This window comes from Ambystoma mexicanum, chromosome 5p, assembly GCF_040938575.1.
Source record: "Ambystoma mexicanum isolate Mex_15411 chromosome 5p, UKY_AmexF1_1, whole genome shotgun sequence".
Taxonomy (NCBI): domain Eukaryota; kingdom Metazoa; phylum Chordata; class Amphibia; order Caudata; family Ambystomatidae; genus Ambystoma; species Ambystoma mexicanum.
Genome location: NC_090930.1, coordinates 975811297 through 975826696, shown reverse-complemented (window position 1 = coordinate 975826696; position 15400 = coordinate 975811297). Strand labels below are relative to the sequence as shown.

The window sequence follows — 15400 nt, the reverse complement described above, 5'->3', positions numbered from 1 at the left end:
CATCGGCCCCTCCTACTCACACAGGTTCATCAAAAAGAATAGCATTGTAGCTTTATTTTTCATCTCTAGGACTGCAAAATAATGAAAGCCTAAAGCATCATCTATTTAACGCCAGTGTATGTTCACCACTTTCAGGCACACACTGAAAGAAGTTGTGTAATAAACTAAGTTGGCTAGGGAGATGTTTCTGTCACAAACTGCCAGCTCCGTATTATGTATGATGCTAAGAATATTTGACTATGGACAAAAAGAAAACCTTTTTTGCATGCCAAACTAGCACACCTTATGGGTGTATATAAATATTTAAAAGGGGCCTTTATTCTGTTACTCACTTTACCTGATTTTGAAGTGGGCACAGATGTTCAAGATAAATGCTGCTATTTCCTGATCTCTCAGTTGAAAATGTCCTATCTCACATAAGAAAGGTCCTGCTACTAACACATTAACAGGGTAATTCATAGATTCCCGCACAGAAGTAGCGCATGCGGCTGGTGCAGAGAGGGAGCGTGCGCCAGCGTGCACTAGCCGCATGTGCTAAATCCCATTTCCACGCACCGCGTATTCATAAATTACAACATCCATGTCCTGCCGTGGCGTAGCGACCATCCAGCAGCGGCAGTTACGCCCCAACCCCGCCCCTTGCGCCAAAAACAGCCACACAAATCCCCAACATGGCGCAAAGGCCAGTGGGCCAGCATACAGCCCCCAAAAAACGTAATTGCACCAAAAATGCAAAATCACCCCTCTCACGCAAGCCAAATTGCATGTAAAACTCATTGCGACCCCTCGGAATATGTGTACCCCGCTCGTGTCAGCCAAATTGCATGTAAAACTCCTCACGCACCCCTCGGAATACGCGTACCCCGCTCGCGCCAGCCAAATCGCATGTAAAAATCCCTTGCGCACCCCTCGGAATATGCGTACCCCGCTCGCGCCAGCCAAATTGCGTGAAAAAGTCCACACGTGCTCAAAACACCCACGAACGCACCTCGCAAGCAGCCCACACCACAACAGAGTCCCCCATCACCCATGAGCGTGCCAGCAGGCAGCCCACACCGCAACGGAGTCCCCCATGAGCATGCCAGCAGGCAGCCCACACTACAACGGAGCCCCCCCATCACTATGAACATGCCAGCAGGCAGCCCACACCACAACAGAGCTCCCCATCACCTGTGAGCATGCCAGCAGGCAGCCCACACCACAATGGAGCCCCCATCACTCGTGCGCTTGCCAGCAGGCAGCCCAAACCACAACAGAGCCCCCATCACCCGTGCACATGCCAGCAGGCAGCCCACACCACAGCGGAGCCCCCCATCACACGTGAGCATGCCAGCAGGCAGACCTCACCACAACAGAGCCCCCCAATGACAGCAACCTGCCAGCAGGCCCCGACTCATTACCTCAAGGCAAAAGTAAAAATGAAATTCACTGAACATCCAACTATGTACAGGTAATGTCCACAAGGGTCCATGATCCCCAAAAAAATGAACAATCCAAGCACAGGGTCCATCAAAAATCCAATTATTTACAAAAGGTGGAGCAATGTCCAATAACTCCAAAATAAATTTTAAAAAAAGGAAACTTATACCTAAAGAATTATTTACAACGGCAGCAGGCTAGTCCTACGGCTCACTTCTGTTGTTAATGTCTCTGGCCAGGGCATCATCAAACTCAATGTTGATGTCCCGGAGGTGGGCCTGGGCTCTGTCCTGGAGGGATCGCAGGGACGTCGCCATGGTCTCCACCAACTCCCTGCGAGTCTCCTAAAGGAACGCTGCCCGCCTCAATGCCCAGCGCATGGAGTTCTCTGCCCTGACCATCGTGAGCCATGCCCTCTCCGCCCGCCACTGCTCTGCATCTATATGCTGGCCCAACCGCTGCCACACGGAAGACACACTCAGTCCCGGGTCCTCCTGCCTGTCGGCCGATGCCTGCCCCTGGGATGTTTTTGGTCCCGAGTGCTGACGCCTCCCACGTCGAGCCTGCTGCTGCCCCAATGCCATCTGCCTCTGCCACCACGACGACCTCCGGGATAAAGAAATCCCCCGGTGCCGCCGTGCACGTGCCCTGCTCGGAGCTGCCTACACATCCTCCATTGGCAGGGGTCCAGTTGTTGGGGTAACCACCTCTGCTGGTCCTCCGACTCCCGACTGTGGCAGGGATTTGATTTCCAGCAGCTGGCCGCAGTAGATGGGGCAGGTCCACAGGGTGCCGAGGTGACACATGGGCAGGAAGACAGCACGGGGAATGACTGGCGCATAGGGTATGCAGATGAGGAGGGGGTCGCAAGAGCAGCTAGCACATGGAGGAACCCTGTGCCAATTACCTGTCCTAGCAAGTCGACGCGGGCACGCAGGTGTTCGAAATTATGTGCATTGTCCTGCCTGGAACAACGCACATCCCAAATCCCCTGTGTGCGCAATGCGACACTGACTAGGACAGGCTCAACCCTGTCACGGATTGCCATGTCCACAGGTAGAGGAAGGTCAGTTGATGTAGACACATCCTCTACCTGCGAACAGGCCTGGACAGAGGCATCCCTGCTGGTGCAGGATGATGCAGTCACAGGATCTGGGACAGAATTACACACAGGCACCTCCTCAGCGACCTGTGCTGCCTCCTGCCCCTGGACTGCACCACTTGCACCAGTGGAACCACCCCTCCAGGCCCCATGCATGAATCAGATACAGCTTCCTCTTCAACCACACCCGCCACCAACCTGGATGACTCCATGCCGTCTTCCATAGTATGCCCTTGTGGGTGCTCACCTGCCCCTTCTTCTGCCGAGGAGTCCTCATCCAACCTTGGTCCCTCAGCAGCTGCGGCCATGGATGCGGCACCAGTCCCCTCACTCCCGGAAGACATTATTGCCTGGGAGGGGGGCAGGGCCTGTGTCTCCGGCTGGTGGTGGCATCCCTGCTGCTGGGCTCTACAGCGCCGTCTCTGCCCTCTTCATCAGTCGACGCTGCAGACAGGGAGAGACAGAACACAGGCATCAGGACACTGTACAATGATCTGCTAGACACATAACTATAGCACTATACATAACTATATATGAGTGGCAGTGTCAAACATCTCAGAAGGCATCACTCCGGTCAATTGAACCCACACACTTGCACAAACAAGCAGGGAACGTGCAACAGGCATCTGCATCCATTCACATGGAACTGCATGAACATCCTAAGAGTGGCATGACATTACAAGCATCATGGAGCATGCCATTCATGTGCACACACGCCACCAGACAGACATGCATCTGGCCATCTCTACCTCCTGTCACAGTGCAATCATCGTCAACTATGTCACATCTGCCAATCGGGTACCTAGATGTCCATGTCACATGCATCCATGGCGTCTCAGTCACACACATACCAAACAGACACACACACATGTACACCGTGCATGTACATGAAGGTGGGACGAACATCCATGTGTCACACCCCAAATATGGCTGAGTACATACACAGGCATGCAAACGTGTGCATCTTCACATGCAGTTGTACATCATGCATCGGAACACATACACCATTGATGTGCAGCACACATGACTGGACTCACATGCAGCACGGTCATTTCCCTGCACATACAAATCCATACATGGGCCATGTCAGACATATGTCCAAGCTGCACACTCCTGCCACACCTCAACATGCACTGTGTCGAATGAGAACGCATGGACACTTACCGCTCGACTCCAGAAGGGTCTGCCTCTCAAGGACCTGGAGGTGAAGTGCTGGGCAAATGCGCTCCAGGACCCTCATCTGGTCAGTGGTAACCAGGACCTGGCGCCCCACTGCATCTGATGCGTCCAAGAGGCGCCGAGCATTCTTGAGGGTCCTGGACTTGAAGTCCTCCCAGCGCTTATGGACGTGTTTGAAGTTGCGGGGTGTCACACCCTCCGCATTGATGGCACCCACAATGTCCAACCAGATCCTCTCCCATCCATCCTTGTCGGCGCGTGCTCGTCCGAAGAGGGTATCACAATGCCCCAGGACTTGATCCACCAGGATGCCAACTTCTTTTGCAGTGAAGCTGGCAGCCCTATGCCTCTCTGCTGGGGGTTCTCCACTGGTCCCAGATGGAGTTTGGCCCGACATGTCAACCCCCGAGGCAGGTGTGGGTGGGCAACTGGGTCCTGGGGCTGGGCTGTAGAATGATGGAACACCAGTCGGGAGTTTTCTGTTCCAGCAGGGGTGGTCACAGCAACTGGACCTCTGGCGATGGCTGATGTGCAGGCACCAAATAGCAGGGCACGTTGGCAGCAGGCAGGCAGGCAGAAGCAGATGGCTCGTAGGAGGCTCCCTGGTGATCTGGGGGGCAGCTAAATGTCCTTCTGGGCAGGAGCGTGGTCTTTCATGTGTTGTCGCGTGGCCAGCTTCATGCAGAGTGAATCCGCACGTGCAAAAACAGCACGTCCATGTGAGATTGACGTTACGCGCATGGGTGTTGCCTTCGGCAGGGGTTAAAAGTCCTGCGGGTAAGCAGTTCGCTGTACGTGGTTTTCGTGAAGACCGAGCGTGTGTTTACTCCTCTTGTGGTTTCACACACGATTACTTCACAGCAGATAGAGTTCGTACTTCTTCTTTTGGCAGGGGTGTTGCCTACACGCACAAGCGAGTGTGTTTTTCTTTTCCACACAAGGCAGACGGTGAGTCGCGCACGCTATTTTTACCACTATGGTTACCCCTGTGCATCGCGTACCCGTTTCCGAGATCATGGTCGCCTGCGTGTTCCAAACGTATGCACTTTTTGTGTCCCCGGGTGCCACAGTTTACTGTGGGAGGATTATTCCATGCAAGTGGGCTACCGGGGGTTACGTGCACATTTATTATTTTTTGGGGTGCCTGAGCATTGTGTGACCCGTCATTTATCACCAGGGGTCACAGACAGCCTTGCAGGAGCACAGGGGTGCGTCTAACATCACGCACCCTGCCCCCTTCACCCCAATTGCCCAGGACAATTGTTGAGTGCACCTCCCCTTGGCAATATACCATCTGTGCCATGGTTGGGAGGCCACCAAAGGTAAAGAGCGGCAAAGTTGGGCGTCCTCCCAGTGTTGTGTGTGGTCGGGGACATGGTCGGGGTGACCAGGAGTTACAGAGAGTCCAGGGTGGCCACAGAGGGGGAAGAGTGTCATGGTTATAAAGTCAGGGGCACAGACATGCAGGGGTTGCATGCACAGGAGACCTGGGTGGACACGGTCTTGGCACCTTTGGCGCCAGGCTCATGGACAAAATTAAACAAGAACATTCATTTAACACCAAAAGACTAGCACTTCAGATGCATTAACCTTGAACATTCCATCCATTAAGCAGGATGCATTAACCTGAACATTCCATCCATTAAGCAGCCCCAGTGTATTCTTGAGTGTGGCTGCTAATGGATTGCCTTCGCACATAGTCACTCTCTAGGAGTGGCAGGGTGTGGCTGTAAGCCAGCCCTAATGGGCGTGCCCAGGATCTCAGCTATATAAGCTGCCCCGATCCTCAAGACAGACGCTTTGCATTATTCTGCACTTGCAAGCAGCGTAACGCTCACCATCGCCTGAGGTCAGACTTACCTTTGAAGATCCTGCTTCCTGGACATCCTGCTTCCTGCCAGCATACTTACCAACTTTTACATCTCTTCAGCGAACCAAGTATTCATCTTTATACTTTCCGGAACGCAGAAATCTTCATCTTGGCACTGCAGCACGATACGCTCCATCGTCGACAGCAGCGCCTGCAAGGGAAAACAGAAGACAAGGTTACACATCGGAAAAACAGTCAGTTTAAGGTACTGTGGAACATTACGGTAGCATCCATCTTCCATCCGGCCGCGTCTCGCAGCTATATTTAGGCCACATTTCCATCTAAGGGAAGAAAACAGAAGAGAGACAAATATTGCGGGCATAAATGGGAGCAACATATAAACACATTAAAGAGAACAAACAGCATGAGCTCAGGCAAGACTTACCAATCATAAGAAGCATAGTCGCAGCTGGACTGGCCTAATGCTTATCAGGGTTTCAGTGAAGGAACTAGATCCCATTCGACGCGCCCCTGCCAGAAGTAGCAGGACGGAGAGCTTATACTCCATAATTCAAAGGTGAGCTTTATGGGCCGGCGTATGCTCACAGAAACCGTACTTTGGGGTGAAGGGTTCGAGAGGTACAACAATCACAGATTGGCGCACTCACACATTCTTATCTCCACGCAGGAGCAGTATCACCACGTACCACCGCTCATAGCTTTTCTACTGAGGGAGAGGCATGAAGGGGGTGATTCAAGTTCAGTGAGGGCTGCAAATGTGCCCCAACACCTCCGCAGAGACCAGATGAGCGTAACAAAGAGACAGGGGTGCACCATTGGGGCAGGATGTCCAGCCACGTGCTGGTGCAGCGATGCCACCACCCACTGCGGCTCCGGGAGCTGCAGCTGTTGCATACGACCCAGGCGCCCATATGACCCGACAGTTAGTTACATCTGCTATGACAGGCCCACCGGTAGTGGTAGCTGCAGGTGCAGCTGTGGCGACCACCACCCAGGCTCGGGGTCGGCCAGCGCATGATGCGTTGGAACCTAAGGACTCCCAGGCAGAATTCCAGGTGGTCAGGAAGCACAGGCCACGTGTGTACAGGGTTGCTGTGACCGAGGCACATGTTTCTGGAGCAGTGGTGACATCTGCTGCCCCAAGCAGCCAGGTGGTTGTAACTGCATGGGCAGTCTGCCAGCCAGGACTGTTGGTCAAAGACCTTGGCACTGCGGCAGATATGGCGCTGGGTCCTGGCAACAGCACCCAGCAGCCACTAACTCAAGTCAGGCCTTCCATCCTGGTTCCGCCAACCACTCCCTTGGTCCAGTCCACCAGTGCCACTGCCCCTACTAATCAGGGCAACACTGGCCACTCAGGGTCCATACCACCGCCCAAGAGGAGGAAGCGTGCTTCTGCACAAGAGGCTGGGACCCCAGACACGGCTCTGGCACGTTGAGGAAGAAGCCTTTCAACAAGCAGGAACTGGACTTCCTTTTGGGCTACATGTCAGCACACGAAAGTGATATACTGGTGGGCCCACAGTGCCATACTACGCCTGCCTAGCGTTGAGTGACTGCCATGGGATTTCAAGTGCGCACAGCTCAAGACTGCTACAAGCATTGGAATGACCACTGACGCTGTGCAAACAAAAAGCGTGCCTCCAATTATGCCATGACTCAGGTGACTGGCAGTGGGCCAGCACCAGAGGAGAATGCACTCACTCAGCATGAGGAGATCGCTGCAGAGTTCATTGAGGCAGAACTAATCCATGGAGTGGGAGAGATGATGGATGATGATGCATCGTCTGCTGAGTGATGATGCGTTTTTGTCCAGGGCATGTGTGTTTGACGTGTGTGATGTGTTGTGCTTGACTGCCACTACATGCTATGTATACATGGTTGTCATGTGCGAGTCATGCAATGCTTCACTGATGCGTGCCTGTTGTGATGCATGCAGGATATGTGATGCACACAGGGACTGTCCTCATCACCACACATGCACCCTACTCACATGCAAGTCACTCGGCTGCCCCTCCGGTACACGTTCCTGTTCACTCACATGTCTGCATGTAGCCTGTTGTGGTGTTGCACTCAGCACTCGGCCTATCTCATCACATGACTGCCATGTATGTGTGGACAGCCTGCAAGGTGGTCCTCCTCAGGGGAATGCTTCCTTGACTCTCAAACCCCCGGCAGCTCAATTTCAACAGGGCACTGGTGAGTCACATGTTGGACTACTGCAATTGCCTGTTCCCCGTTCCTGTGTACATGCACACTTCTCTCTGCAAACCTGCAAAACACGTACTGTGGTGTACATCCTTTGTCCTTGGTGCAGTGTGTGTCACTCAGACTGTGCAGATGGCAGTGGCTCCCTGTGGACATGAGTGCCCATTCAGGCTCCATGTGCATTCCATGTATGCCCGTATGGGTCCTTGACTGGCTGATCATCGTAGTACGTCTCGAGGATAATAAAGTGTCATGGTATTTGGTCATCCATTTAATGTTCACTCTGGGTCTCTCTCTCATCACGCACAAGTTTAGGGTCTCCTCGTCTGTATCGTGCACAGGCCTCACCCTGTTACAGGCCCCCTGCCCCTGTTCAACTGGTGTCGTGGCTTCTGCAAGCATGGGTGTACTACTGATGGTTCCTCATGTGTCCTGCTTAATGTCCACTTCTCATGTGCTGTAGTGTCATTTGACTGACGAGATGCAATTGATGCATGCCAACACTGTCTGCCAATGCACAGTTCTCTGGTCAACCTTTCATTGCCATGCACTGCCTCCCTGCAATGCCCCAAAGGGTGGGGGGTTCACTGTATCTATGTCTAGACATTGACATCACTACGTACGTGTTGATGTTGGAAGTTGAGGTGGTACACATGCACTGCACCCACCCACTTCTGTACCATGTTCCGGCCTTCAACATACCTACGCAATGCTGCTATGTCAGAGTGACCTGGCATGTATGTTCCAATGTTCATCCCTTCACTCTATGGAAACGCACTAGTGTAGGTGCATCCTGTGACACATGTACTCTGTATTGGTGATGGTTGTTGAGTGCTGCATGTCAACAGGCATATCACATGTGCCATGGTGTGTTTGGTTTCACTTGCAGCTGTGGCTTTATGGGTGTTCCGCCATGCTTATGCTACATGCCATCTTTGTTGCCATCTCTTATTTCTGCCTTGGATCTGTGCCTGCCAGAGGTTGTGTGTGATGCAGGTGATGTGCAACATGCAGTACATGTGTCAGCTTCACATTTTACACACATCCATTTCTGCTTTTGGGATACCCTTGCATTGCAATGCCACTGGATGCATGTCAGAGTTTGAGTTGTGTGTGACATGTCTGCTTCATGTGTTGGCTGTCGATGTTGTGATGTCTGTGTGTGGTATGTGCTGCTGACATGTGTGCTCATGTTTCTTTTGTTTACGTTACATGTGATGAGGCACTGGAGCAGAGGATGAGGATGTGATTCCAGACACGGTGGTGGGTTTACGTCAACAACCTAGCACCAGTGGTGGTCGTGGGGTTGTAAACCATGAAAACCCATTGTTGCTCCAGACCATCGTGTCCAGGGCTGACTATTAGTCAAGCTCTGATGGACTCTCTGACCACAATGTTGAATTGGATGTGCATCATGACGTGTCGTGGCTGGTGAGTGATCCTGCAGTGGATGATCTTCTGTCCACGTCACCTGCATTGAGGGTAGTGCCCTCAAGGGGCCAGGCAGTGTTGGAATGTCTGCCTGTGGTGGTTACGGTTGCAGGGTCACACTCCACACCAGTTGCTCATGTTCCTGGAGCATCAGGTCGACGGAGGGATGCAGTCCTGCAGCCGCGGGCAGTGCCAACCCAGCAAGGACCACAGCTCCTTGGGCCCAGCAGGTGTAGTGTCTGGCAACACGGTGGCTGTGCACCACCAGGGACCACTGAGTGGGAGCATGCCATGTATGCCAGTGCACAGCAACAGAGGGGAGCAGTTGAGATGATGGCTCAAGGCATGGAAAGTGTGGCCCGTTCCATCCTCCCCTCTGAGAGGCAGCTGGAGCTCCAGCAGCAGGCAACATGGTCCACGTGCCGCTCACTCAGCTTGGGCATGGCAGCCTCCGACAGGGCACGCCGGGCTGAAATAGTGGCTCTGCCTGAAGCACTTACTGCTCAGGCAGAGGGAGGCCCTGAGGGAAGAACACCAATTCCTCAGATCTACTCTGGGTGTGCTCATGATGACCCAGAGGACGCGGTCAGAAGAGAGGATGGAGCAGCTTGAAAACACCATCTCGGCTGAACTCCATGCAAGCCGGGAGGTGCATGTGAGGCCATGCAGGCAGAACTCCGTCATACACTTGAGATCTTGCAGGAGGAAGCACGTGTATCACTTGATGTGCTGCATGCAGACCTACGTGCCATAGCCATGTAGGACCGGGCTTACCAGACCTGCATGCTTGCTGCTGTGGAGGGGCTTGCTGCAGAAAGGCATGGTCAGGCAACTGTGCCATGTCCACCTTCTGATTTACATCCAGAGGGTGACAACAATAACGACTTATCTCTCACACAGGTCGGGCCGTGCAGGCGTTGAGCCGATGGAGGATTTTTTTTATCTCAACATCAACACATGTGGGTGCTGAGGTGCACCCTCTACCTCCCCCCTCCTGGGTGGCCCCTGTCCCCCCAGGTCGTATGTGGGCATTCTTTTTTCTATTATTGTTTGTCTATTGTGCATTCATGTGACAGTGTGGTGCTTTGTGGCATTTGAAAGCATCCACTGTGTGTTCCAGCTGGGCCCATACAGACTTGTCTCATGTGTGTGTTTGTGGCTTGGGGTCCTGACACATATGCCACTCCTGCTTCCCCTTTCCATGGGCTCGCAAGGATGGCTGTGTGTAACAGCATCTTACACAGGGGCATTGGGCTTCCATCATATCTGTGGCCAGTCTGCATTCCTACTTGTGTATATACCCCTAGTGGGGATTCCGGATGGTTTCTCCAATGCATGTCTGCACTTCATTTTGGTGAGTATTTTGTGGACTGTGAATTTCATCATGTAGCTTGTGATGTTTTTTATGACTTACCTATCTATGTTTTTGATGCATTTCCTGCTGTAGGGGGTACCGTGCACCCTTTGGCTGTGCAACACACACTGGTGATGGGAGGGGTCCGTGTGGTGACAATGTCACAATGGGACACTTGGGCTACAGTATTGGTCCCTGCCTGACATTGTCGATGTGGGGTACTCTGTACATTATGTGTTCGGCTGGTCAATGGATGATCCTGTGTTGGGTTTGCTTTTGAGGTGTCAGGGGATTGGTGAGGTTTAACACACTGGGGGGTCCACAAGGGCAATGTTCACATGTGCTGTGTACAGAACACTGAGGGGCACTTCATTTCACATGCATGTATTCAGTGCATGTCCCTACTGACACAAACACTTAGACAGCACACCCCCACACCAACAACGGAAACAACATGCACATACATGCACCCAGATTGCCTTCTCAGGTATGCTGAGTCCCTGCAGTGCATGATCACTTTCAATTCCTTGATCGTGTACATGCATCACATGGTACTTTTGGTTGATTGTACTTATTTTTCATGATACTCAAGGGGTTTCACCAACGCAAAGCACACTCACTAGGCTGTCTGGTGAGCGGTATGTTGCAGGGGACACACGCAGCACACAGTGTTTCTATTGTCAAATTTCTATTGCCCGAAGTGCATGGCAACCAGCATTTTGACTTTTGTGGCTTGTACCGCTGGTGGCATGCATTTGTGCCAGACTTTTTATGGGTGGGAGGTTTTGGTCTGTCATTTCATGAGATTCCATGTCAGGTGTAATTTTCTCATGCCTGTTTACATTTCTCATGTGGCACTTCATGACGATTGTGTCATGTGTTGTGCATTTGGTTTGCTGTTTTGCCATTGCATGTCATGGCAGGGTGTGGCGGACGGGGTCATAGGGGTTGGGAGGGTTTAGGTGACATACCAGTATTTTCAAGCCCCAGAGGGGTGGTGGGATATGCACCTTGCATGTGTTCCTTTTGATCACACAGGATTGGTTATGTTTAAGTAGCTAGAGATGCACACAATGTAGCACTTCCATGAACACATTCTCAGGGTGGTAAGGATGTGACAGTTGACTGTCCCTTTGTCATCATTCATTGTCACCTGGTATGTGCCAGGCCTGTGTGCACTCCGCAGGGGTTGGAGTTTAGGTGAAGAATGTGGCCACAAGCTGGGTACGGGCTGCCTTGCCAAGTGCCCTTTCCCCTCATGCGCAGCACTTGTGCGTGTGGTTGAGTATGTGGGGGCACCACCATGTCCACCGGTATGCCCTGCCATGTTGCAACGTTGTGCAGGACACATGCTTCCACAATGATCCTGCACACTACTTGGGGTGTAGCTGGCCGCCGGAGCGGTCAAGGGAGCGGAAGCGTGACTTGAGCGCTCCGAATGTGTGCTCCACTATGGCCCTGGTTGCAATATGGGCTGCGTTGTTTCTTACCTGGGGTGATGTGGTGGGGTTCCGTATTAGCGTCATCATGTAGGTGGTCAGAGGGTAGGCACTGTCCCCCAGGGAGGTGATCATGGTTGTCATTAGTTGGGCTGGTTTATTTGTCTGTGTGTGACATGCATGCATGTGCACAGGCATTTGTACTCACCAATGAGCCATGTGTTCCCATGCTTCCCAACTTCCAGGTCCTGGCTCAGGGCGGACATTCTGTATATGAAACTGTCACGGGTGGACCCTGGATAGTTTGCATAGACAGAGGTGATGATTCCCTTGGCATCGCATACAACCTGCACATTGATGGAATGCTAGTGCTTCCGGTTGCGGTAGATGTTCAGTGGCCCTAGGTAGACGTAGGGCCACATGGGTGCAATCTATGGCACTGAGCACTTTGGGGAAGTGTGCCACCCTGTAGAAGTCCTGAACCACGGCCTGCCTTTCTGCGGGTGTTCGTGGGATGTATATGTGCCTGTGGACTGTGGGGCGCGCAGTCATGATTGCCGACATCTGGTGTAGGCAGCGTGACTGCCTGGGCTGAGAGATGCCCCCGACTATGGCAGTTGTCTGCTGAAATGACCCAGTGGACAAAAAATGCAGGACATTGAGCACCTATGCCAAAGGGCCAGTGCTTGGGAGCACAAGGTGGATGATGTGAGGTCCTCCTCCCACTCAGCGACCAGGTCTAGGATGATATGTGGTGGAAACCTATACCTGCCATAGACCTGGTCATCAGGCATCCCAAAAAGGCTTGGTCCTGGGCAAATAATGCGGGGCCTGGCTATTCTCCTCCTCCTTTGGTGTCCCACGATCACTGCTGCGAGAAATGGGACATTCATCTCATCGTAGCTGTATATGCTTGTTTGTTGTTTGCGCACACATTTATACTGCACGGGGGCGCTTCTGCCTGCTTTCGTGTGGCGGACGTATTTGTGCGTGTGTGTGTCTTTTGGCATGCACAGGTTTTCCCTAGTCGATTTCATGAATACCTGTTGTTTGCGAGCGTGTAGGCAATGCGTGTATTTTCCAGTGGTATTTTCCCCGTTACACCCACATTTTCACGTGTTGTTCCCATTCTGTGTTTTCTGCCCCCTTTGTAGGTGTGTGCGCTAGAAGTTGTGCATTTTCACTGTGTATGTCGTGCACAGCGTTTGGAAAGCCGCAGTGACGTGTAAGGTAAGCGCGGATTTGGCGCAGCGGATTTGGCGCAGCTCCCGGGAAAGCCACGCGCAGAGCCTTCCATGAATCGCTTGCGTGCACTGGCTTTTTCACGCTTGCGCCACACATTTCGGTGCACAATCATTCCATGAATTACCCCTAAAATGTGTTTGCAAGGCCGTTAAGGTGGCGGCTGCAGAGTCACAACATTGTGTGTGTGTCTCGGCCAGGCTGTGACTTGGGAAATAGACTGTATATAATCATCCGAGTCGCCAATCGGATTCTAAATTTTGAAATAAAATGTGCCCAAGACACTTTGTGTGAGCCTTTAAAGTAAAGATGCACACTTTGAACGTACTTATTGTTTTACTCTTCCACCTCTGGCTATATATGAACAAACAACTTTTTTCCAAATACTCTGCCGTGCCAAGTGGCCCAAGAAAATAACAACCCAAGCAATCCCATAATTCCCTGCACAAATGGTTTTTGAGTAACCCAACTGTGTGGGAAGTAGCCCAAATCTGGCAACCCTAGATGGGAGGGAGTTGGCACATAGACTGGCGGGGTGAGCAGGCAAGGGAAGGATCACAATGCCAGTACAGGATGAAAGCATATGCTTTCCAACAAGACTTTTGATTGGGAGACTAGTTTAAAAACACCCATGCATTGGTTTAAAGAGCCCAAGGACACAGAAAATAACATTTTCGGATGCAGCAAATTCATGCCTGAGCATTTCCAGTTACCATGTTAACCAGTACCATGCTACTGAACACCCATGCTTCTTTCATGTGTTAGCCATGCTTTGCCACAAAGGTGGCAAATTCTGGGTTGCCCACTTGACAGTTATTCTGTGAACTTATTTGCATGTCCTAAGAAGGTGGGTCCTGATAAAAGAAATAAGATGGCTTAATTAAAGAAAGAGCTCAAGCTTTTTATATTTAATAATGTCTTAGTTGTGACCTCGTATACAAAATGACCAATGCCTTCATGGCTGTACTGTACGTCTGCACCCCACGCAGGACCTGACACCTATACCTAATCCTGTTTCTGTAGAAAGAGGCACAACTAAAACTACCTGTATCAATGAGTTTTTATTATTTATATTGACTCAAAATGTTGAAATATATATATTTTTTTATTAAGGATATTTTATATTATGACTTAACATTTGTAGTTTGACATATCCCATCACGTAAGTTGCATACAATATAACAAATGACACTTATATGACTAGTTATATTATTATTACACACATTCACACACCAACAAAATGGAAACACAATTGGAGAAGATAAAGAAAATCAATGATCATCACAATCAATATCATCTGATATCATTATACATTACTATTCACTCTTTTTTCTTCTTTGTTAGCGTTAACGTGTATTAATGTATTTCAATGTTCGTGTACGAGCTCAATGCCAGCAGAATTAGCATTGTTCTTTCTGTTGGAGTGTATATCTTAGAACCATAAACCGGGGTGTCAAAAACTAATTAGAGTTCCCATTTCTCACTCTACTTTTTCTTTTAGTCTCTGGCGCTTTCAAAGCAGCTGATTCGGGGAGCGATAAAGGAGAATCTTCACACAGCAAATTCCCGGGAGTATGAGTGCATCACAGGAAGAATGTACTCAGGAGAATTCCTGAACGCCCTCCAGAACTACTTTCAGAAGAGGTCGAAACTGTGATCTCCATCAGAGCTACATCAAGAAGTGAAAGCATTGCATGTGTTCCAACACTGCCCTTTACAATCTGTCTGCTATCTCACCCAAGGTTGTCAGTGTTCAATAACTCTTCCTCCATGAACGACTAAGCAAATTCCCACAGCATGCTTTTCCCTTAGCAGTACTGCATAAGATTCCTTCCTTACTTAAACACCTGCCTATAATATAACAACATCAACTCTGTGTATATACCACAAATAAATTGATGTCTCGAAGTGCAACTTTGTAAGCAAAGTCATTTGGTTAGTGGTGAAAATAGTTAACATGTACAAGGTAATTCATAGATTTCAGCGCAGAGGCAGTGCACGTGAGCAGCGCAGAGAGCTAGCGTGCGCCAGCGTGTGCCAGCCGTGTGCGCTAAACAGCATTCTGGTGCGCCGCGTATTCATGGAATATCAAAGCCATTTTGAGCGATGGCGCAGAGAACATCCCGCAGCGGCAGTTACGCCCCCAAGAACGCCCCTTGCGCAAGGATAAGGCATTGAAATCCCCAATGCAGTGC

The 15400-nt window shown here is 51.0% G+C and overlaps 1 protein-coding gene across 1 annotated transcript in view; it reads left to right on the top strand.

The window, feature by feature from the left end:
- Positions 1-14990, top strand: part of LOC138480608 (enoyl-CoA delta isomerase 2-like) — a 260827-nt gene extending 245837 nt beyond the window's left edge. The window contains exon 5 of the mRNA XM_069612311.1: positions 14707-14990. Within this exon, the coding sequence (XP_069468412.1) occupies positions 14707-14862 (156 nt within the window). The 3' untranslated portion in view covers positions 14863-14990. The remainder of the gene's footprint in view (positions 1-14706) is intronic.
- Positions 14991-15400: the final 410 nt, after the last annotated feature.